This window comes from Oncorhynchus gorbuscha, linkage group LG05, assembly GCF_021184085.1.
Source record: "Oncorhynchus gorbuscha isolate QuinsamMale2020 ecotype Even-year linkage group LG05, OgorEven_v1.0, whole genome shotgun sequence".
NCBI lineage: Eukaryota > Metazoa > Chordata > Actinopteri > Salmoniformes > Salmonidae > Oncorhynchus > Oncorhynchus gorbuscha.
This window is the reverse complement of record NC_060177.1, coordinates 406907-432384: the sequence shown is the minus strand read 5'-3', so window position 1 is coordinate 432384 and position 25478 is coordinate 406907. Positions and strand designations below refer to the sequence as shown.

General features: G+C 46.1%; 1 protein-coding gene across 1 annotated transcript in view; it reads right to left on the bottom strand.

Moving 5' to 3' along the window:
- LOC124034979 (solute carrier organic anion transporter family member 3A1-like) overlaps positions 1–25478 on the bottom strand; it is a 92001-nt gene that overhangs the window by 19077 nt on the left and 47446 nt on the right. The window contains exons 4-7 of the mRNA XM_046348371.1: positions 21581–21853; positions 21242–21406; positions 15944–16142; positions 5663–5798 (exon numbers count right to left, since the gene is read on the bottom strand). Of these exons, the coding sequence (XP_046204327.1) occupies positions 5663–5798; positions 15944–16142; positions 21242–21406; positions 21581–21853 (773 nt within the window). The remainder of the gene's footprint in view (positions 1–5662; positions 5799–15943; positions 16143–21241; positions 21407–21580; positions 21854–25478) is intronic.

Genomic DNA, 25478 nt, shown 5'->3' with positions numbered 1-25478 from the left:
CTGGTTCTAGAGGACAGGAGAGGATATCACCTATAGATAGACAGCTGGTTCTAGAGGACAGGAGAGGATATCACCTATAGATAGACAGCTGGTTCTAGAGGACAGGAGAGGATATCACCTATAGATAGACAGCTGGTTCTAGAGGAGGACAGGAGAGGATATCACCTATAGATAGACAGTTGGTTCTGGAGGAGGACAGGAGAGGATATCACCTATAGATAGACAGCTGGTTCTGGAGGACAGGAGAGGTTATCACCTATAGATAGACAGCTGGTTCTAGAGGACAGGAGAGGATATCACCTATAGATAGACATACAGCTGGTCAGGTTCTGGAGAGGAGTGGATACAGTATATAAACTATAGGAATCATTGGGCCCTGGTCTAAAGTAGTGCACTATATAGGGAATAGGGTGCCATAGGGCCCTGGTCTAAAGTAGTGCACTATATAGGGAATAGGGTGCCATAGGGCCCTGGTCTAAAGTAGTGCACTATATAGGGAATAGGGTGCCATAGGTCTCTGGTCTAAAGTAGTGCACTATATAGGGAATAGGGTGCCATAGGGCCCTGGTCTAAAGTAGTGCACTATATAGGGAATAGGGTGCCATAGGGCCCTGGTCTAAAGTAGTGCACTATATAGGGAATAGGGTTCTATAGGGCTCTGGTCTAAAGTAGTGCACTATATAGGGAATAGGGTGCCATAGGGCCCTGGTCTAAAATAGTGCACTATATAGGGAATAGGGTGTCATAGGGCCCTGGTCTAAAGTAGTGCACTATATAGGGAATAGGGTGCCATAGGGCCCTGGTCTAAAGTAGTGCACTATATAGGGAATAGGGTGCCATAGGTCTCTGGTCTAAAGTAGTGCACTATATAGGGAACAGGGTGCCATAGGGCCCTGGTCTAAAGTAGTGCACTATATAGGGAATAGGGTGCCATAGGTCTCTGGTCTAAACCGGTTCCGGTTGGAGCGAGTGGTCGCATCTGCACTTCGCTCCCACGGGTAGTATAACTTTTTCATTATATTTCATTATATCACAACGGTTTGATTTGTCTTATCTTAGCAATTTCTTCTCAGCTAGCTACATAGCCGTCTTTGTATCAAAGATAATTGCGTAATTATAGGGTCCTAACGTAGTCTTCACTAGCCAGCTAGCTAACGTCCACTGATTAGCTGCACTGGAGAAACTATTACACTCAACTGAACGACTTGATTAGTTTAGTGGCTAGCTACATAGCTGTCTTTGCTGTCTTCGTATCATCGTATCCAAGATAATTGTGTTGTTTAGGTTTAGAGTGTGTAGTCTTAGAGTGATTATCTTAATTTAAGTTAGCTAGCCAGCTATTTGTCGTCCTTAACGTAGGTGACTCTGCTAGCTAGCCAACGCTAGCCAACGTCTTCTGTATAGAACTCAACTACCCGGTCGCATTCACAGGTAGTATCACATTTTCACTTCATTTCATTACAGTACAACGGTTTGATTTGTTTGATCGTAGCTAGCTACTTAGCTAGCTACATAGCCGTCTTTGTATCAAAGATAATTGTGTAGTCTAGAGCGATTTTCTAGGTTCGCTAGCCATCTATTGTCGTTCTTTTAACGCAACGTAACGTAAACAACACTGCTAGCTAGCCTGCTAGCCCCGAATAGCAACACTGCAGAAACTATTACACTCAACGGAACGACTTGATTAGTGTAGTGTCAACAACGCACCCACTGCCAGCTGGCCTACTTCAGCAGTACTGTATCATTTTAGTCAATATGATTCTTGCTACGTAGCTTAACTTTCTGAACATTCGAGACGTGTAGTCCACTTGTCATTCCAATCTCCTTTGCATTAGCGTAGCCTCTTCTGTAGCCTGTCAACTATGTGTCTGTTTATCCCTGTTCTCTCCTCTCTGCACAGACCATACAAACGCTCCTCACCGCGTGGCCGCGGCCACCCTACTCTGGTGGTCCCAGCGCGCACGACCCACGTGGAGTTCCAGGTCTGCCAACTCCTTCCTCCTCACCGGTAGCCTCTGGAACTGCCAATCTGCGGTCAACAAGGCAGAGTTCATCTCAGCCTATGCCTCCCTCCAGTCCCTCGACTTCTTGGCACTGACGGAAACATGGATCACCACAGACAACACTGCTACTCCTACTGCTCTCTCTTCGTCCGCCCACGTGTTCTCGCACACCCCGAGAGCGTCTGGTCAGCGGGGTGGTGGCACCGGGATCCTCATCTCTCCCAAGTGGTCATTCTCTCTTTCTCCCCTTACCCATCTGTCTATCGCCTCCTTTGAATTCCATGCTGTCACAGTTACTAGCCCTTTCAAGCTTAACATCCTTATCATTTATCGCCCTCCAGGTTCCCTCGGAGAGTTCATCAATGAGCTTGATGCCTTGATAAGCTCCTTTCCTGAGGACGGCTCACCTCTCACAGTTCTGGGCGACTTTAACCTCCCCACGTCTACCTTTGACTCTTTCCTCTCTGCCTCCTTCTTTCCACTCCTCTCCTCTTTTGACCTCACCTCCTCTCACCTTCCCCCCTACTCACAAGGCAGGCAATACGCTCGACCTCATCTTTACTAGATGCTGTTCTTCCACTAACCTCATTGCAACTCCCCTCCAAGTCTCCGACCACTGCCTTGTATCCTTTTCCCTCTCGCTCTCATCCAACACCTCCCACACTGCCCCTACTCGGATGGTATTGCGCCGTCCCAACCTTCGCTCTCTCTCCCCCGCTACTCTCTCCTCTTCCATCCTATCATCTCTTCCCTCCGCTCAAACCTTCTCCCACCTATCTCCTGATTCTGCCTCCTCAACCCTCCTCTCCTCCCTCTCTGCATCCCTTGACTCTCTATGTCCCCTATCCTCCAGGCCGGCTCGGTCCTCCCCTCCCGCTCCGTGGCTCGATGACTCATTGCGAGCTCACAGAACAGGGCTCCGGGCAGCCGAGCGGAAATGGAGGAAAACTCGCCTCCCTGCGGACCTGGCATCCTTTCACTCCCTCCTCTCTACATTTTCCTCCTCTGTCTCTGCTGCTAAAGCCACTTTCTACCACGCTAAATTCCAAGCATCTGCCTCTAACCCTAGGAAGCTCTTTGCCACCTTCTCCTCCCTCCTGAATCCTCCGCCCCCTCCCCCCTCCTCCCTCTCTGCAGATGACTTCGTCAACCATTTTGAAAAGAAGGTCGACGACATCCGATCCTCGTTTGCTAAGTCAAACGACACCGCTGGTTCTGCTCACACTGCCCTACCCTGTGCTCTGACCTCTTTCTCCCCTCTCTCTCCAGATGAAATCTCGCGTCTTGTGACGGCCGGCCGCCCAACAACCTGCCCGCTTGACCCTATCCCCTCCTCTCTTCTCCAGACCATTTCCGGAGACCTTCTCCCTTACCTCACCTCGCTCATCAACTCATCCCTGACCGCTGGCTACGTCCCTTCCGTCTTCAAGAGAGCGAGAGTTGCACCCCTTCTGAAAAAACCTACACTCGATCCCTCCGATGTCAACAATTACAGACCAGTATCCCTTCTTTCTTTTCTCTCCAAAACTCTTGAACGTGCCGTCCTTGGCCAGCTCTCCCGCTATCTCTCTCTGAATGACCTTCTTGATCCAAATCAGTCAGGTTTCAAGACTAGTCATTCAACTGAGACTGCTCTCCTCTGTATCACGGAGGCGCTCCGCACTGCTAAAGCTAACTCTCTCTCCTCTGCTCTCATCCTTCTAGATCTATCGGCTGCCTTCGATACTGTGAACCATCAGATCCTCCTCTCCACCCTCTCCGAGTTGGGCATCTCCGGCGCGGCCCACGCTTGGATTGCGTCCTACCTGACAGGTCGCTCCTACCAGGTGGCGTGGCGAGAATCTGTCTCCTCACCACGCGCTCTCACCACTGGTGTCCCCAGGGCTCTGTTCTTGGCCCTCTCCTATTCTCGCTATACACCAAGTCACTTGGCTCTGTCATAACCTCACATGGTCTCTCTTATCATTGCTATGCAGACAACACACAATTAATCTTCTCCTTTCCCCTTCTGATGACCAGGTGGCGAATCGCATCTCTGCATGTCTGGCAGACATATCAGTGTGGATGACGGATCACCACCTCAAGCTGAACCTCGGCAAGACGGAGCTGCTCTTCCTCCCGGGGAAGGACTGCCCGTTCCATGATCTCGCCATCACGGTTGACAACTCCATTGTGTCCTCCTCCCAGAGCGCCAAGAACCTTGGCGTGATCCTGGACAACACCCTGTCGTTCTCAACCAACATCAAGGCGGTGGCCCGTTCCTGTAGGTTCATGCTCTACAACATCCGCAGAGTACGACCCTGCCTCACACAGGAAGCGGCGCAGGTCCTAATCCAGGCACTTGTCATCTCCCGTCTGGATTACTGCAACTCGCTGTTGGCTGGGCTCCCTGCCTGTGCCATTAAACCCCTTCAACTCATCCAGAACGCCGCAGCCCGTCTGGTGTTCAACCTTCCCAAGTTCTCTCACGTCACCCCGCTCCTCCGTTCTCTCCACTTCCAGTTGAAGCTCGAGCTCGCATCCGCTACAAGACCATGGTGCTTGCCTACGGAGCTGTGAGGGGAACGGCACCTCAGTACCTCCAGGCTCTGATCAGGCCCTACACCCAAACAAGGGCACTGCGTTCATCCACCTCTGGCCTGCTCGCCTCCCTACCACTGAGGAAGTACAGCTCCCGCTCAGCCCAGTCAAAACTGTTCGCTGCCCTGGCCCCCCAATGGTGGAACAAACTCCCTCACGACGCCAGGACAGCGGAGTCAATCACCACCTTCCGGAGACACCTGAAACCCCACCTCTTTAAGGAATACCTAGGATAGGATAAGTAATCCCTCTCACCCCACCCCCCCTAAGTTTTAGATGCACTATTGTTAAGTGACTGTCCCACTGGATGTCATAAGGTGAATGCACCAATTTGTAAGTCGCTCTGGATAAGAGCGTCTGCTAAATGACTTAAATGTAATGTAAATGAATAGGGTGTCATATGGCCCTGGTCTAAAGTAGTGCACTATATAGGGAATAGGGTGTCCATAGGGCCCTGCACTATATAGGGAATAGGGTGCCATAGGTCTCTGGTCTAAAGTAGTGCACTATATAGGGAATAGGGTCTATAGGGCCCTCTGGTCTATATAGGGAAAGTAGGGCTCTGGCACTATATAGGGAATAGGGTATAGGGCCCTGGAATAGTGGGTGCCATAGGGCCCTAGGGTCTAAAGTAGTGCACTATATAGGGAATAGGGTGCCATAGGGCCCTGGTCTAAAGTATGGGGTGCACTATATGGGGAATAGGGCTCTGGGTTCTAGGGAATAGGGCTCTGGTCTAAAGTAGTGCACTATATAGGGAATAGGGTTCTATAGGGCTCTGGTCTAAAGTAGTGCACTATATATGGGGAATAGGGGGAATAGGGTGAATAGGGTTCATTTGGGACTCAGCCACAGACTTCTATATATCACCTACATGACTAATATAGCTTGCTCCTACAGTTTTGGTGACCCTGATAACCCGATGGGTTTATGTGATCTACTATCATGTGAATGATACAGCCTTGAGGCAGCTGTCTAGGACTCTATAATGTATAGAGACTTTTAGAACATGGTCCACTATGGTTGCCAATGACAATGCACCTGGCTGTAGAGGTCCTGCCAGAAGACCCGGGACTTACAGGTGTGAGGCAGCCGGCGAAGCAGGCAGAGAGGTAGGTGATCCCGTTGGAGCCACACACAGGGCTCACTGAGGCTGTGTAGCAGTTACAGTTGTTGATGCAGGAATGCTCCGGTCTCTGCCATGACCGCAGGGTCCTGGGAACAGGCAAACAGGTTACATACTGTTATATAGAAAACCATGGCATTATCAAAACACTGGAAACATGCTATGTACAATGATAGCTACAGTGGGGCAAAAAAGTATTTAGTCAGCCACCAATTGTGCAAGTTCTCCCACTTAAAAAGATGAAAGAGGCCTGTAATTTTCATCGTAGGTACACGTCAACTATGACAGACAAAATGAGAAAAAAAATCCAGAAAATCACATTGTAGGATTTTTTATGAATTTATTTGAAAATTATGGTGGAAAATAAGTATTTGGTCACCTACAAACAAGCAAGATTTCTGGCTCTCACAGACCTGTAACTTCTTCTTTAAGAGGCTCCTCTGTCCTCCACTCGTTACCTGTATTAATGGCACCTGTTTGAACTTGTTATCAGTATAAAAGACACCTGTCCACAACCTCAAACAGTCACACTCCAAACTCCACTATGGCCAAGACCAAAGAGCTGTCAAAGGACACCAGAAAGAAAATTGTAGACCTGCACCAGTGTGGGAAGACTGAATCTGCAATAGGAAAGCAGCTTGGTTTGAAGAAATCAACTGTGGGAGCAATTATTAGGAAATGGAAGACATACAAGACCACTGATAATCTCCCTCGATCTGGGGCTCCATGCAAGATCTCACCCCGTGGGGTCAAAATGATCACAAAAACAGTGAGCAAAAATCCCAGAACCACACGGGGGGACCTAGTGAATGACCTGCAGAGAGCTGGGACAAAAGTAACAAAGCCTACCATCAGTAACACACTACGCTGCCAGGGACTCAAATCCTGCAGTGCCAGACCTGTCCCCCTGCTTAAGCCAATACATGTCCAGGCCCGTCTGAAGTTTGCTAGAGAGCATTTGGATGATCCAGAAGAAGATTGGGAGAATGTCATATGGTCAGATGAAACCAAAATATAACTTTTTGGTAAAAACTCAACTCGTCGTGTTTGGAGGACAAAGAATGCTGAGTTGCAACAATATCAGACAGTCTTGTCTGTCTGTAGCCTGTTTGTCTGCATGGCAGTTGTTTTAGTGGTGTCGGAGCATGGCAGTTGTTTTAGTGGTGTCGGAGCATGGCAGTTGTTTTAGTGGTGTAGGAGCATGGCAGTTGTTTTAGTGGTGTCGGAGCATGGCAGTTGTTTTAGTGGTGTCGGAGCATGGCAGTTGTTTTAGTGGTGTCGGAGCATGGCAGTTGTTTTAGTGGTGTCGGAGCATGGCAGTTGTTTTAGTGGTGTCGGAGCATGGCAGTTGTTTTAGTGGTGTCGGAGCATGGCAGTTGTTTTAGTGGTGTCGGAGCATGGCAGTTGTTTTAGTGGTGTCGGAGCATGGCAGTTGTTTTAGTGGTGTCGGAGCATGGCAGTTGTTTTAGTGGTGTCAGAGCATGGCAGTTGTTTTAGTGGTGTCGGAGCATGGCAGTTGTTTTAGTGGTGTCGGAGCATGGCAGCTGTTTTAGTGGTGTCGGAGCATGGCAGTTGTTTTAGTGGTGTAGGAGCATGGCAGTTGTTTTAGTGGTGTAGGAGCATGGCAGTTGTTTTAGTGGTGTAGGAGCATGGCAGTTGTTTTAGTGGTGTAGGAGCATGGCAGTTGTTTTAGTGGTGTCAGAGCATGGCAGTTGTTTTAGTGGTGTCGGAGCATGGCAGTTGTTTTAGTGGTGTAGGAGCATGGCAGTTGTTTTAGTGGTGTCGGAGAATGGCAGTTGTTTTAGTGGTGTCGGAGCATGGCAGCTGTTTTAGTGGTGTCGGAGCATGGCAGTTGTTTTAGTGGTGTTGGAGCATGGCAGTTGTTTTAGTGGTGTCGGAGAATGGCAGTTGTTTTAGTGGTGTCGGAGAATGGCAGTTGTTTTAGTGGTGTCGGAGCATGGCAGTTGTTTTAGTGGTGTCGGAGCATGGCAGTTGTTTTAGTGGTGTCAGAGCATGGCAGTTGTTTTAGTGGTGTCGGAGCATGGCAGTTGTTTTAGTGGTGTCGGAGCATGGCAGTTGTTTTAGTGGTGTCGGAGCATGGCAGTTGTTTTAGTGGTGTCGGAGCATGGCAGTTGTTTTAGTGGTGTCGGAGCATGGCAGTTGTTTTAGTGGTGTCGGAGCATGGCAGCTCCGACACCATGGCAGTTCTAAACTATCATCTATAGAGGCTACACTGTCATCTATAGAGGCTACACTTTCTGTCATCTATAGAGGCTACACTTTCTGTCATCTATAGAGGCTACACTATCATCTATAGATGCTACACTTTCATTTATAGAGGCTACACTGTCATCTATAGAGACTACACTTTCATCTATAGAGGCTACACTTTCTGTCATTTATAGAGGCTACACTATTCAATAACCTTTTTGAACTTCTAACTGTGGTAGAGATAATAAGGGAGTGGTTTTATGACCGGAGGAGGAGGAGGTCGGAGACCTGGCAGTGTGGTGCCAAGACAACCTCTCACTCAACGAGGGCAAGACAAAGGTGCTCATTGTGGACTACACGAAACGGAGGGCCGAACATGTCCCCATTCACATCGACGGGGCTGTAGTGGAGCGGGCCTAGAACATCACGTTCCTTGGGTTCCGCATAACTAAGGACCTATCAATGTCCAAACACACCAACGCAGTCGTGAAAGAGGGCACGTCAATGCCTCTTCCCCCACAGGAGGCTGAAAAGATGTGGCATGGGCCCTCAGACCCTCAGAAAGATACAGCTGCACCATTGAGAGCATTTTGACTGGCTGCATTACCGCCTGGTATAGCAACTGCTCGGTATCTTACCACTAGGTGCAACTCGGGGTAGTGTCCAATACATCACTGGGGCCTAACTCCCTGCCATTTAGGACCTCTAGACAAGATGGTGTCAGAATAAGGCCTGGAAAATGTTCAAGGACTCCAGAAACCCAAGTCATATAGACTGTTCTCTCTGCTACCGCACGGCAAGCGGTACCGGAGCCAGGCACCCAAGCCATATCGACTGTTCTCTCTGCTAAGCGGTACCGGAGCCAGCCACCCAAGCCATATAGACTGTTCTCTCTGCTAAGTGGTACCGGAGCCAGCCACCCAAGTCATATAGACTGTTCTCTCTGCTAAGCGGTACCGGAGCCAGCCACCCAAGCCATATAGACTGTTCTCTCTACAAAGTGGTACCGGAGCCAGCCACCCAAGCCTTATAGACTGTTCTCTCTGCTAAGTGGTACTGGAGCCAGCCATCCAAGTCATATAGACTGTTCTCTCTGCTACCGCACGGCAAGCGGTACCGGAGCCAGCCACCCAAGTCATATAGACTGTTCTCTCTGCTAAGTGGTACCGGAGCCAGCCACCCAAGTCATATAGACTGTTATCTCTGCTAAGTGGTACCGGAGCCAGCCACCCAAGCCATATAGACTGTTCTCTCTGCTACCGCACGGCAAGTGGTACCGGAGCCAGCCACCCAAGTCATATAGACTGTTCTCTCTGCTAAGCGGTACCGGAGCCAGCCACCCAAGCCATATAGACGGTTCTCTCTGCTAAGCGGTACCGGAGCCAGCCAGCCAAGTCATATAGACTGTTCTCTCTGCTACCACACGCTAAGTGGTACCGGAGCCAGCCACCCAAGTCATATAGACTGTTCTCTCTGCTAAGCGGTACCGGAGCCAGCCACCCAAGTCATATAGACTGTTCTCTCTGCTAAGCGGTACCGGAGCCAGCCACCCAAGCCATATAGACTGTTCTCTCTGCTAAGCGGTACCGGAGCCAGCCACCCAAGCCATATAGACGGTTCTCTCTGCTAAGCGGTACCGGAGCCAGCCACCCAAGTCATATAGACTGTTCTCTCTGCTAAGCGGTACCGGAGCCAGCCACCCAAGCCATATAGACGGTTCTCTCTGCTAAGTGGTACCGGAGCCAGCCACCCAAGTCATATAGACTGTTCTCTCTGCTACCACACGCTAAGTGGTACCGGAGCCAGCCACCCAAGCCATATAGACTGTTCTCTCTGCTAAGTGGTACCGGAGCCAGCCACCTCCCTGTAAATAACCATGTTATTACCTCGCTGTATATAGCCATGTTATTACCTCCCTGTATATAACCATGTTATTACCTCCCTGTATATAGCCATGTTATTACCTCCCTGTATATAACCATGTTATTACCTCCCTGTATATAGCCATGTTATTACCTCCCTGTATATAACCATGTTATTACCTCCCTGTATATAGCCATGTTATTACCTCCCTGTATATAACCATGTTATTACCTCCCTGTATATAGCCATGTTATTACCTCCCTGTATATAGCCATGTTATTACCTGGTACCCCCTGTATATAACCATGTTATTACCTCCCTGTATATAGCCATGTTATTACCTCGCTGTATATAGCCATGTTATTACCTCCCTGTATATAGCCATGTTATTACCTCCCTGTATATAGCCATGTTATTACCTGGTACCCCTGTATATAGCCGTGTTATTACCTGGTACTCCCTGTATATAACCATGTTATTACCTGGTACTTCCTGTATATCGCCATGTTATTACCTGATACTCCCTGTATATAGCCATGTTATTACCTCCCTGTATATAGCCATGTTATTACCTGGTACCCCTGTATGTAGCCGTGTTATTACCTGGTACTTCCTGTATATAGCCATGTTATTACCTGGTACTTCCTGTATATAGCCATGTTATTACCTCCCTGTATATAGCCATGTTATTACCTGGTACTCCCTGTATATAGCCATGTTATTACCTGGTACTTCCTGTATATAACCATGTTATTACCTGGTACTCCCTGTATATAGCCATGTTATTACCTGGTACTTCCTGTATATAACCATGTTATTACCTGGTACTCCCTGTATATAGCCATGTTATTACCTGGTACCCCTGTATATAGCCATGTTATAGCCATGTTATTACCTGGTACTCCCTGTATATAACCATGTTATTACCTGGTACTCCTTGTATATAGCCATGTTATTACCTGGTACTTCCTGTATATAGCCATGTTATTACCTGGTACTTCCCCTTACACTGTGTATAAGACAGTAGTTTTGGAATTGTTAGTTAGATTACTTGTTGGTTATCACTGCATTGTCGGAACTAGAAGCACAAGCATTTCGCTACACTCGCATTAACATCTGCTAACCATGTGTATGTGACAAATAAAATTTGATTTGATTTGATTTGATTTATATAGCCATGTTATTACCTCCCTGTATATAGCCATGTTATTACCTGATACTCCCTGTATATAGCCATGTTATTACCTCCCTGTATATAGCCATGTTATTACCTGGTACCCCTGTATATAGCCATGTTATTACCTGGTACTCCCTGTATATAACCATGTTATTACCTGGTACTCCCTGTATATAGCCATGTTATTACCTGGTACTCCCTGTATATAACCATGTTATTACCTGGTACTTCCTGTATATAGCCATGTTATTACCTGGTACTCCCTGTATATAACCATGTTATTACCTGGTACTCTCTGTATATAACATGTTATTACCTGGTACTTCCTGTATATAACCATGTTATTACCTGGTACTCCCTGTATATAGCCATGTTATTACCTGGTACTTCCTGTATATAACCATGTTATTACCTGGTACTCCCTGTATATAACCATGTTATTACCTGGTACTCCCTGTATATAACCATGTTATTACCTGGTACTCCCTGTATATAACCATGTTATTACCTGGTACTCCCTGTATATAGCCATGTTATTACCTGGTACTCCCTGTATATAACCATGTTATTACCTCCCTGTATATAGCCATGCTATTACCTGGTACTCCCTGTATATAACCATGTTATTACCTCCCTGTATATAACCATGTTATTACCTGGTACTCCCTGTATATAACCATGTTATTACCTGGTACTCCCTGTATATAACCATGTTATTACCTGGTACTCCCTGTATATAACCATGTTATTACCTGGTACTCCCTGTATATAACCCTGTTATTACCTGGCACTTCCTGTATATAGCCATGTTATTACCTGGTACTTCCTGTATATAGACATGTTATTACCTGGCACTTCCTGTATATAGCCATGCTATTACCTGGTACTCTCTGTATATAGCCATGTTATTACCTCCCTGTATATAGTCATGTTAATACCTGGTACTTCCTGTATATAGACATGTTATTACCTGGCACTTCCTGTATATAACCATGTTATTACCTGGTACTCCCTGTATATAACCATGTTATTACCTGGTACTTCCTGTATATAGTCATGTTATTACCTAGTACTCCCTGTATATAACCATGTTATTACCTGGTACTCACTGTATACACCTATGTTATTACCTGGTACTCCCTGTATATAACCATGTTATTACCTGGTACTCCCTGTATATAGCCATGTTATTACCTGGTACTCCCTGTATATAACCGTTATTACCTCCCTGTATATAACCATGGTATTACCTGGTACTCCCTGTATATAGCCATGTTATTACCTGGTACTCCCTGTATATAACCATGTTATTACCTGGTACTCACTGTATACACCTATGTTATTACCTGGTACTCCCTGTATATAACCATGTTATTACCTGGTACTCCCTGTATATAGCCATGTTATTACCTGGTACTCCCTGTATATAACCATGTTATTACCTGGTACTCCCTGTATATAACCATGTTATTACCTGGTACTCCTTGTATATAGCCATGTTATTACCTGGTACCCCTGTATGTAGCCATGTTATTACCTGGTACTTCCTGTATATAGCCATGTTATTACCTGGTACTTCCTGTATATAGCCATGTTATTACCTCCCTGTATATAGCCATGTTATTACCTGGTACTCCCTGTATATAGCCATGTTATTACCTGGTACTTCCTGTATATAACCATGTTATTACCTGGTACTCCCTGTATATAGCCATGTTATTACCTGGTACTTCCTGTATATAACCATGTTATTACCTGGTACTCCCTGTATATAGCCATGTTATTACCTGGTACCCCTGTATATAGCCATGTTATAGCCATGTTATTACCTGGTACTCCCTGTATATAACCATGTTATTACCTGGTACTCCTTGTATATAGCCATGTTATTACCTGGTACTTCCTGTATATAGCCATGTTATTACCTGGTACTTCCCCTTACACTGTGTATAAGACAGTAGTTTTGGAATTGTTAGTTAGATTACTTGTTGGTTATCACTGCATTGTTGGAACTAGAAGCACAAGCATTTCGCTACACTCGCATTAACATCTGCTAACCATGTGTATGTGACAAATAAAATTTGATTTGATTTGATTTGATTTATATAGCCATGTTATTACCTCCCTGTATATAGCCATGTTATTACCTGATACTCCCTGTATATAGCCATGTTATTACCTGGTACCCCTGTATATAGCCATGTTATTACCTGGTACTCCCTGTATATAGCCATGTTATTACCTGGTACTCCCTGTATATAGCCATGTTATTACCTGGTACTCCCTGTATATAACCATGTTATTACCTCCCTGTATATAACCATGTTATTACCTGGTACCCCCTGTATATAACCATGTTATTACCTGGTACTCCCTGTATATAGCCATGTTATTACCTGGTACTCCCTGTATATAACCATGTTATTACCTGGTACTCCCTGTATATAGCCATGTTATTACCTGGTACTCCCTGTATATAACCATGTTATTACCTGGTACCCCCTGTAAATAGCCATGTTATTACCTCCCTGTATATAGCCATGTTATTACCTCCCTGTATATAGCCATGTTATTACCTCCCTGTATATAGCTATGTTATTACCTGGTACTCCCTGTATATAACCATGTTATTACCTGGTACCCCCTGTATGTAGCCATGTTATTACCTCCCTGTATATAGCCATGTTATTACCTCCCTGTATATAACCATGTTATTACCTGGTACCCCCTGTAAATAGCCATGTTATTACCTCCCTGTATATAGCCATGTTATTACCTCCCTGTATATAGCCATGTTAGTACCTCCCTGTATATAGCCATGTTATTACCTCCCTGTATATAGCCATGTTATTACCTCCCTGTATATAGCCATGTTAGTACCTGGTACTCCCTGTATATAACCATGTTATTACCTGGTACTCCCTGTATATAGCCATGTTATTACCTGGTACCCCCTGTATATAGCCATGTTATTACCTGGTACTCCCTGTATATAGCCATGTTATTACCTCCCTGTATACAGCCATGTTATTACCTGGTACTCCTTGTATATAGCCATGTTATTACCTGGTACCCCTGTATATAGCCATGTTATTACCTGGTACTCCCTGTATATAACCATGTTATTACCCGGTATTCCCTGTATATAACCATGTTATTACCTCCCTGTATATAACCATGTTATTACCTGATACTTCCTGTATATAACAATGTTAATACCTGGTACTTCCTGTATATAACCATGTTATTACCTGGTACTTCCTGTATATAACCATGTTATTACCTCCCTGTATCTAACCATGTTATTACCTGGTACTCCCTGTATATAACCATGTTATTACCTGGTACTTCCTGTATATAACCATGTTATTACCTGGTACTTCCTGTATATAACCATGTTATTACCTGGTACTTCCTGTATATAACCATGTTATTACCTGGTACTTCCTGTATATAGCCATGTTATTACCTGGTACTTCCTGTATATAGCCATGTTATTACCTCCCTGTATATAGCCATGTTATTACCTGGTACTCCCTGTATATAGCCATGTTATTACCTGGTACTTCCTGTATATAACCATGTTATTACCTGGTACTCCCTGTATATAGCCATGTTATTACCTGGTACTTCCTGTATATAACCATGTTATTACCTGGAACTCCCTGTATATAGCCATGTTATTACCTCCCTGTATATAGCCATGTTATTACCTGGTACTCCCTGTATATAACCATGTTATTACCTGGTACCCCCTGTATGTAGCCATGTTATTACCTCCCTGTATATAGCCATGTTATTACCTGGTACTCCCTGTATATAACCATGTTATTACCTCCCTGTATATAACCATGTTATTACCTCCCTGTATATAACCATGTTATTACCTGGTACTCCCTGTATATAACCATGTTATTACCTGGTACTCCCTGTATATAACCATGTTATTACCTGGTACCCCCTGTAAATAGCCATGTTATTACCTTCCTGTATATAGCCATGTTATTACCTCCCTGTATATAGCCATGTTATTACCTCCCTGTATATAGCTATGTTATTACCTGGTACTCCCTGTATATAACCATGTTATTACCTGGTACCCCCTGTATGTAGCCATGTTATTACCTCCCTGTATATAGCCATGTTATTACCTGGTACTCCCTGTATATAACCATGTTATTACCTGGTACTCCCTGTATATAACCATGTTATTACCTGGTACTCCCTGTATATAGCCATGTTATTACCTGGTACTCCCTGTATATAGCCATGTTATTACCTGGTACTCCCTGTATATAGCCATGTTATTACCTCCCTGTATACAGCCATGTTATTACCTGGTACTCCCTGTATATAACCATGTTATTACCTGGTACTCCTTGTATATAGCCATGTTATTACCTGGTACCCCTGTATATAGCCATGTTATTACCTGGTACTCCCTGTATATAACCATGTTATTACCTGGTACTCCCTGTATATAACCATGTTATTACCTCCCTGTATATAACCATGTTATTACCTGATACTTCCTGTATATAACAATGTTAATACCTGGTACTTCCTGTATATAACCATGTTATTACCTGGTACTTCCTGTATATAACCATGTTATTACCTCCCTGTATATAGCCATGTTATTACCTGGTACTTCCTGTATCTAACCATGTTATTACCTGGTACTCCCTGTATATAACCATGTTATTACCTGGTACTTCCTGTATATAACCATGTTATTACCTGGTACTTCCTGTATATAACCATGTTATTACCTGGTACTTCCTGTATAATTTTTAATCTACACCGCTTGTATTCTGCACTGTTGGGAAAGGGCTCGTAGGTAAGCATTTCACTGTAAATCTACACCGTTTGTATTCTGCACATGTGGCCAATAAAATGTTTTTAGATGTCCTGTAGTTGAAGGTGAGGAACAACTTGGTAACATTGTTGAACGCGCTAACAGTGATACGGTAGGCTACTCACGCGTTGCCGTAGGCGACAGTCACCCCGGCGACAGGGCCGGTGTCACAGCCGAGGAAGAGGAAGGAGACGTAACAGGCGGTGGAGACGAGGTTGACCCCCATGGCCATACGGATGGCCCCTAACGCTGACAGGTCTAACTTCTTCACCAAGAGACCACCCAGGAAGATACCCAGACACGCACACGGAATGGCTGTCATACCTATGGAGGAAGGGAGGGAGGGAGAGGACAGGGGTTATGGTTGGAAGGATAGAGGACAGTGTGAGGACAAGGGTTAGGGAGAGACAGAGGACAGGGGTTATGGTTGGAAGGATAGAGGACAGTGTTACGACCTAGGATAGGATAAGTAATCCCTCTCACCCCCCCCCCCCCCTTAAGTTTTAGATGCACTATTGTAAAGTGACTGTTCCACTGGATGTCATAGGGTGAATGCACCAATTTGTAAGTCGCTCTGGATAAGAGCGTCTGCTAAATGACTTAAATGTAATGTAAATGGTTAGGGAGAGACAGAGGACAGGGGTTATGGTTGGAAGGATAGAGGACAGTGTTAGGACCAGGGTAAGGGAGAGACAGAGGACAGTGTTAGGACCAGGGTTAGAGAGAGACAGAGGACAGTGTTATGACCAGGGTTAGGGAGAGACAGAGGACAGTGTTAGGACCAGGGTTAGGGAGAGACAGAGGACAGTGTTAGGACCAGGGTTAGGGAGAGACAGAGGACAGTGTTAGGACCAGGGTTAGGGAGAGACAGAGGACAGTGTTAGGACCAGGGTTAGGGAGAGACAGAGGACAGTGTTAGGACCAGGGTTAGGGAGAGACAGAGGACAGTGTTAGGACCAGGGTTAGGGAGAGACAGAGGACAGTGTTAAGACCAGGGTTATGGAGAGACAGAGGACAGTGTTAGGACCAGGGTTAGGAAGAGACAGAGGACAGAGGACAGTGTTAGGACCAGGGTTAGGGAGAGACAGAGGACAGTGTTAGGACCAGGGTTAGGGAGAGACAGAGGACAGTGTTAGGACCAGGGTTAGGGAGAGACAGGGGACAGTGTTAGGACCAGGGTTAGGGAGAGACAGAGGACAGTGTTAGGACCAGGGTTAGGGAGAGACAGAGGACAGTGTTAGGACCAGGGTTATGGAGAGACAGAGGACAGTGTTATGACCAGGGCTGGGAGAGACAGAGGACAGTGTTAGGACCAGGGTTAGGGAGACAGAGGACAGTGTTAGGACCAGGGTTAGGGAGAGACAGAGGACAGTGTTAGGACCAGGGTTAGGGAGAGACAGAGGACAGTGTTAGGACCAGGGTTAGTGTTAGGACCAGGGTTAGACAGAGGACAGTGTTAGGACCAGGGTTAGGGAGAGACAGAGGACAGTGTTAGGACCAGGGTTAGGGAGAGACAGAGGACAGTGTTAGGACCAGGGTTAGGGAGAGACAGAGGACAGTGTTAGGACCAGGGTTAGGGAGAGACAGAGGACAGTGTTAGGACCAGGGTTAGGGCCATGAGACAGAGGACAGTGTTAGGACCAGGGTTAGGGAGAGACAGAGGACAGTGAGACCAGGGTTAGGGAGAGACAGAGGACAGTGTTAGGACCAGGGTTAGGGAGAGACAGAGGACAGTGTTAGGACCAGGGTTAGGGAGAGACAGAGGACAGTGTTAGGACCAGGGTTAGGGAGAGACAGAGGACAGTGTTAGGACCAGGGTTAGGGAGAGACAGAGGACAGTGTTAGGACCAGGGTTAGGGAGAGACAGAGGACAGTGTTAGGACCAGGGTTAGGGAGAGACAGAGGACAGTGTTAGGACCAGGGACAGTGTTAGGGGAGGGAGAGACAGAGGACAGTGTTAGGACCAGGGTTAGGGAGAGACAGAGGACAGTGTTAGGACCAGGGTTAGAGACAGAGGACAGACCAGGGTTAGGGAGGACAGAGGTGTTAGGACCAGGGTTAGGGAGAGACAGAGGACAGTGTTAGGACCAGGGTTAGGGGAGGACAGTGTTAGGACCAGGACAGGTTAGGACCAGGGTTAGGGAGAGACAGAGGACAGTGTTAGGACCAGGGTTAGGGAGAGACAGAGGACAGTGTTAGGACCAGGGTTAGGGAGAGACAGAGGACAGTGTTAGGACCAGGGTTAGGGAGAGACAGAGGACAGTGTTAGGACCAGGGTTAGGGAGAGACAGAGGACAGTGTTAGGACCAGGGTTAGGGAGAGACAGAGGACAGTGTTAGGACCAGGGTTAGGGAGAGACAGAGGACAGTGTTAGGACCAGGGTTAGGGAGAGACAGAGACAGTGGACCAGGGTTAGGGAGAGACAGAGGACAGTGTTAGGACCAGGGTTAGGAGAGAGAGACAGAGGACAGTGTTAGGACCAGAGGACAGTGTTAGGACCAGGGAGGGAGACAGAGGACAGTGTTAGGACCAGGGTTAGGGAGAGACAGAGGACAGTGTTAGGACCAGGGTTAGGGAGAGACAGAGGACAGTGTTAGGACCAGGGTTAGGGAGAGACAGAGGACAGTGTTAGGACCAGGGTTAGGGAGAGACAGAGGACAGTGTTAGGACCAGGGTTAGGGAGAGACAGAGGACAGTGTTAGGACCAGGGTTAGGGAGAGACAGAGGACAGTGTTAGGACCAGGGTTAGGGAGAGACAGAGGACAGTGTTAGGACCAGGGTTAGGGAGAGACAGAGGACAGTGTTAGGACCAGGGTTAGGGGGAGAGACAGAGGACAGTGTTAGGACCAGGGTTAGGGAGAGACAGAGGACAGTGTTAGGACCAGGGTTAGGGAGAGACAGAGGACAGTGTGTTAGGACCAGGGTTAGGGAGAGACAGAGGACAGTGTTAGGACCAGGGTTAGGGAGAGACAGAGGACAGTGTTAGGACCAGGGTTAGGGAGAGACAGAGGACAGTGTTAGGACCAGGGTTAGGGAGAGACAGAGGACAGTGTTAGGACCAGGGTTAGGGAGAGACAGAGGACAGTGTTAGGACCAGGGTTAGGGAGAGACAGAGGACAGTGTTAGGACCAGGGTTAGGGGGAGAGACAGAGGACAGTGTTAGGACCAGGGTTAGGGAGAGACAGAGAGGACAGTGTTAGGACCAGGGTTAGGGAGAGACAGAGGACAGTGTTAGGACCAGGGTTAGGGAGAGACAGAGGACAGTGTTAGGACCAGGGTTAGGGAGAGACAGAGGACAGTGTTAGGACCAGGGTTAGGGAGAGACAGAGGACAGTGTTAGGACCAGGGTTAGGGAGAGACAGAGGACAGTGTTAGGACCAGGGTTAGGGAGAGACAGAGGACAGTGTTAGGACCAGGGTTAGGGAGAGACAGAGGACAGTGTTAGGACCAGGGTTAGGGAGAGACAGAGGACAGTGACAGTGTTAGGACCAGGGTTAGGGAGAGACAGAGGACAGTGTTAGGACCAGGGTTAGGGAGAGACAGAGGACAGTGTTAGGACCAGGGTTAGGGAGGACAGAGGACAGGGTTAGGACCAGGGTTAGGGAGAGACAGAGGACAGTGTTGTTAGGACCAGGGTTAGGGAGAGACAGAGGACAGTGTTAGGACCAGGGTTAGGGAGAGACAGAGGACAGTGTTAGGACCAGGGTTAGGGAGAGACAGAGGACAGTGTTAGGACCAGGGTTAGGGAGAGACAGAGGACAGTGTTAGGACCAGGGTTAGGGAGAGACAGAGGACAGTGTTAGGACCAGGGTTAGGGAGAGACAGAGGACAGTGTTAGGACCAGGGTTAGGGAGGGACAGAGGACAGTGTTAGGACCAGGGTTAGGGAGAGACAGAGGACAGTGTTAGGACCAGGGTTAGGGAGAGACAGAGGACAGTGTTAGGACCAGGGTTAGGGAGAGACAGAGGACAGTGTTAGGACCAGGTGTTAGGACCAGGGTTAGGGAGAGACAGAGGACAGTGTTAGGACCAGGGTTAGGGAGAGACAGAGGACAGTGTTAGGACCAGGGTTAGGGAGAGACAGAGGACAGTGTTAGGACCAGGGTTAGGGAGAGACAGAGGACAGTGTTAGGACCAGGGTTAGGAGACAGAGACAGAGGACCAGTGTTAGGACCAGGGTTAGGACCAGGGGGAGAGACAGAGGACAGTGTTAGGACCAGGGTTAGGGAGAGACAGAGGACAGTGTTAGGACCAGGGTTAGGGAGAGACAGAGGACAGTGTTAGGACCAGGGTTAGGGAGAGACAGAGGACAGTGTTAGGACCAGGGTTAGGGAGAGACAGAGGACAGTGTTAGGACCAGGGTTAGGGAGAGACAGAGGACAGTGTTAGGACCAGGGTTAGGGAGAGACAGAGGACAGTGTTAGGACCAGGGTTAGGGAGAGACAGAGGACAGTGTTAGGACCAGGGTTAGGGAGAGACAGAGGACAGTGTTAGGACCAGGGTTAGGGAGAGACAGAGGAGTGAGGACAGGGTTAGAGGACAGTGTTAGGACCAGGGTTAGGGAGAGACAGAGGACAGTGTTAGGACCAGGGTTAGGGAGAGACAGAGGACAGTAGGACCAGGGTTAGGGAGAGACAGAGGACAGTGTTAGGACCAGGGTTAGGAGAGACAGAGGACAGTGTTAGGACCAGGGTTAGGGATTAGACAGAGGACAGTGTTAGGACCAGGGTTAGGGAGAGACAGAGGACAGTGTTAGGACCAGGGTTAGGGAGAGACAGAGGACAGTGTTAGGACCAGGTTAGGGGGAGAGACAGAGGACAGTGTTAGGACCAGGGTTAGGGAGAGACAGAGGACAGGACCAGGGTTAGGGAGAGACAGAGGACAGTGTTAGGACCAGGGTTAGGGAGAGACAGAGGACAGTGTTAGGACCAGGGTTAGGGAGAGACAGAGGACAGTGTTAGGACCAGGGTTAGGGAGAGACAGAGGACAGTGTTAGGACCAGGGTTAGGGAGAGACAGAGGACAGTGTTAGGACCAGGGTTAGACAGGGAGTGTTAGGACAGAGGACAGTGTTAGGACCAGGGTTAGGGAGAGACAGAGGACAGTGTTAGGACCAGGGTTAGGGGGAGAGACAGAGGACCAGGGTTAGGGAGAGACAGTGTTAGGACCAGGGTTAGGGAGAGACAGAGGACAGTGTTAGGACCAGGGTTAGGGAGAGACAGAGGACAGTGTTAGGACCAGGGTTAGGGAGAGACAGAGGACAGTGTTAGGACCAGGGTTAGGGAGAGACAGAGGACAGAGAGGAGTGTGTGTGAGAAGGGGCCAATAACAAACACTGTGGATGGCCACAGGGTCATTGAAAACCACTATAGAAGTCCCATGTTTTATTTGGCTCTGGTTTGGATGTAGTGATTAGCATTATCACCTAGCAGCTGATTGGCTGAGGAAGTGGTGAGGTTGAACTGCTGTTCCATGTACTTCCCTAGGAAGGTGGCGAAGCCTGCAACCACAGCGATCTCCATACAGGCTGCCAGAGAGATGCAGGTAAACACAGGGTTGGACAGGAGGTGCTTGGTCACCTTGGGGATGACTGTAAAGGGGGGGGGGTGATTGAAACAGTGTACGTCACAACATAATATCTTGTATGTATTTGACATGTGTACCGTATCCATTAACAGCAGTCTGTTAATAAACAGAGAAGCAGACCTCTCCCCTGACCAACATCGCTGACGTTACCATGTTATTCTATGACAGTAGATCTCACCTCTCATGTGCTCGCAGCAGGTCAGTCCACTATTGGCCTGGAAGCCATGAATCACCCCATTAGTGGGCTTGTTCCCCTCGTAATCCCTGGACAGGGAGGGGGGCAACATGGCCTGTTCACTCTCCCCCCCAATGTCCACATCCTGCTCATTCAGGGACTGGGGGAAGCCGAACATGAAGAGGGAGGAGATGAAGAGTAAGGCACCGCAGAGCAAGAAGCCACCCCACCACGCACCAATCCACCTGGGGTCGTCAGGGCCGATGTCCAGCTTACCTGGCAACACAGGTAGAAAACACCAGATTAAACACATATAACACAGTCAGGATACCAGGTTAATATAACACAGTCAGGATACCAGGTTAATATAACACAGTCAGGATACCAGGTTAATATAACACAGTCAGGATACCAGGTTAATATAACACAGTCAGGATACCAGGTTAATATAACACAGTCAGGATACCAGGTTAATATAACACAGTCAGAATACCAGGTTAATTTAACACAGTCAGGATACCAGGTTAATATAACACAGTCAGGATACCAGGTTAATATAACACAGTCAGGATACCAGGTTAATATAACACAGTCAGGATACCAGGTTAATATAACACAGTCAGGATACCAGGTTAATATAACACAGTCAGGATACCAGGTTAATATAACACAGTCAGGATACCAGGTTAATATAACACAGTCAGGATACCAGGTTAATATAACACAGTCAGGATACCAGGTTAATATAACACAGTCAGGATACCAGGTTAATATAACACAGTCAGGATACCAGGTTAATATAACACAGTCGGGATACCAGGTTAATATAACACAGTCAGGATACCAGGTTAAACACATATAACATGGTCAGGATACCAGGTTAATATAACACAGTCAGGATACCAGGGGGAACACATATAACACAGTCAGGATACCAGGTTAATATAACACAGTCAGGATACCAGGTTAATATAACACAGTCAGGATACCAGGTTAATATAACACAGGCAGGATACCAGGTTAATATAACACAGTCAGAATACCAGGTTAATTTAACACAGTCAGGATACCAGGTTAATATAACACAGTCAGGATACCAGGTTAATATAACACAGTCAGGATACCAGGTTAATATAACACAGTCAGGATACCAGGTTAATATAACACAGTCAGGATACCAGGTTAATATAACACAGTCAGGATACCAGGTTAATATAACACAGTCAGGATACCAGGTTAATATAACACAGTCAGGATACCAGGTTAATATAACACAGTCAGGATACCAGGTTAATATAACACAGTCAGGATACCAGGTTAATATAACACAGTCAGGATACCAGGTTAATATAACACAGTCAGGATACCAGGTTAATATACAGGTTAATATAACACAGTCAGGATACCAGGTTAATATAACACAGTCAGGATACCAGGTTAATATAACACAGTCAGGATACCAGGTTAATATAACACAGTCAGATACCAGGTTAATATAACACAGTCAGGATACCAGGTTAATATAACACAGTCAGGATACCAGGTTAATATAACACAGTCAGGATACCAGGTTAATATAACACAGTCAGGATACCAGGTTAATATAACACAGTCAGGATACCAGGTTAATATAACACAGTCAGGATACCAGGTTAATATAACACAGTCAGGATACCAGGTTAATATAACACAGTCAGGATACCAGGTTAATATAACACAGTCAGGATACCAGGTTAATATAACACAGTCGGGATACCAGGTTAATATAACACAGTCAGGATACCAGGTTAAACACATATAACATGGTGAGGATACCAGGTTAATATAACACAGTCAGGATACCAGGGGGAACACATATAACACAGTCAGGATACCAGGTTAATATAACACAGTCAGGATACCAGGTTAATATAACACAGTCAGGATACCAGGTTAATATAACACAGTCAGGATACCAGGTTAATATAACACAGTCAGGATACCAGGTTAATATAACACAGTCAGGATACCAGGTTAATATAACACAGTCGGGATACCAGGTTAATATAACACAGTCGGGATACCAGGTTAATATAACACAGTCAGGATACCAGGTTAATATAACACAGTCAGGATACCAGGTTAATATAACACAGTCAGGATACCAGATTAAACACATATAACATGGTCAGGATACCAGGTTAATATAACACAGTCAGGATACCAGGTTAATATAACACAGTCAGAATACCAGGTTAATATAACACAGTCAGGATACCAGGTTAATATAACACAGTCAGGATACCAGGTTAATATAACACAGTCAGGATACCAGGTTAATATAACACAGTCAGGATACCAGGTTAATATAACACAGTCAGGATACCAGGTTAATATAACACAGTCAGGATACCAGGTTACTATAACACAGTCAGGATACCAGGTTAATATAACACAGTCAGGATACAGGTTAATATAACACAGTCAGAATACAGAATACCAGGTTAATTTAACACAGTCAGGATACCAGGTTAATATAACACAGTCAGGATACCAGGTTAATATAACACAGTCAGGATACCAGGTTAATATAACACAGTCAGGATACCAGGTTAATATAACACAGTCAGGATACCAGGTTAATATAACACAGTCAGGATACCAGGTTAATATAACACAGTCAGGATACCAGGTTAATATAACACAGTCAGGATACCAGGTTAATATAACACAGTCAGGATACCAGGTTAATATAACACAGGTTAATATAACACAGATACCAGGTTAATATAACACAGTCAGGATACCAGGTTAATATAACACAGTCAGGATACCAGGTTAAACACATATAACATGGTCAGGATACCAGGTTAATATAACACAGTCAGGATACCAGGGGGAACACATATAACACAGTCAGGATACCAGGTTAATATAACACAGTCAGGATACCAGGTTAATATAACACAGTCAGGATACCAGGTTAATATAACACAGTCAGGATACCAGGTTAATATAACACAGTCAGGATACCAGGTTAATATAACACAGTCAGAATACCAGGTTAATTTAACACAGTCAGGATACCAGGTTAATATAACACAGTCAGGATACCAGGTTAATATAACACAGTCAGGATACCAGGTTAATATAACACAGTCAGGATACCAGGTTAATATAACACAGTCAGGATACCAGGTTAATATAACACAGTAACACAGTCAGGATACCAGGTTAATATAACACAGTCAGGATACCAGGTTAATATAACACAGTCAGGATACCAGGTTAATATAACACAGTCAGGATACCAGGTTAATATAACACAGTCAGGATACCAGGTTAATATAACACAGTCAGGATACCAGGTTAATTTAACACAGTCAGGATACCAGGTTAATATAACACAGTCAGGATACCAGGTTAATATAACACAGTCAGGATACCAGGTTAATATAACACAGTCAGGATACCAGGTTAATATAACACAGTCAGGATACCAGGTTAATATAACACAGTCAGGATACCAGGTTAATATAACACAGTCAGGATACCAGGTTAATATAACACAGTCAGGATACCAGGTTAATATAACACAGTCGGGATACCAGGTTAATATAACACAGTCGGGATACCAGGTTAATATAACACAGTCAGGATACCAGGTTAAACACATATAACATGGTGAGGATACCAGGTTAATATAACACAGTCAGGATACCAGGGGAACACATATAACACAGTCAGGATACCAGGTTAATATAACACAGTCAGGATACCAGGTTAATATAACACAGTCAGGATACCAGGTTAATATAACACAGTCAGGATACCAGGTTAATATAACACCGTCAGGATACCAGGTTAATATAACACAGTCAGGATACCAGGTTAATATAACACAGTCAGGATACCAGGTTAA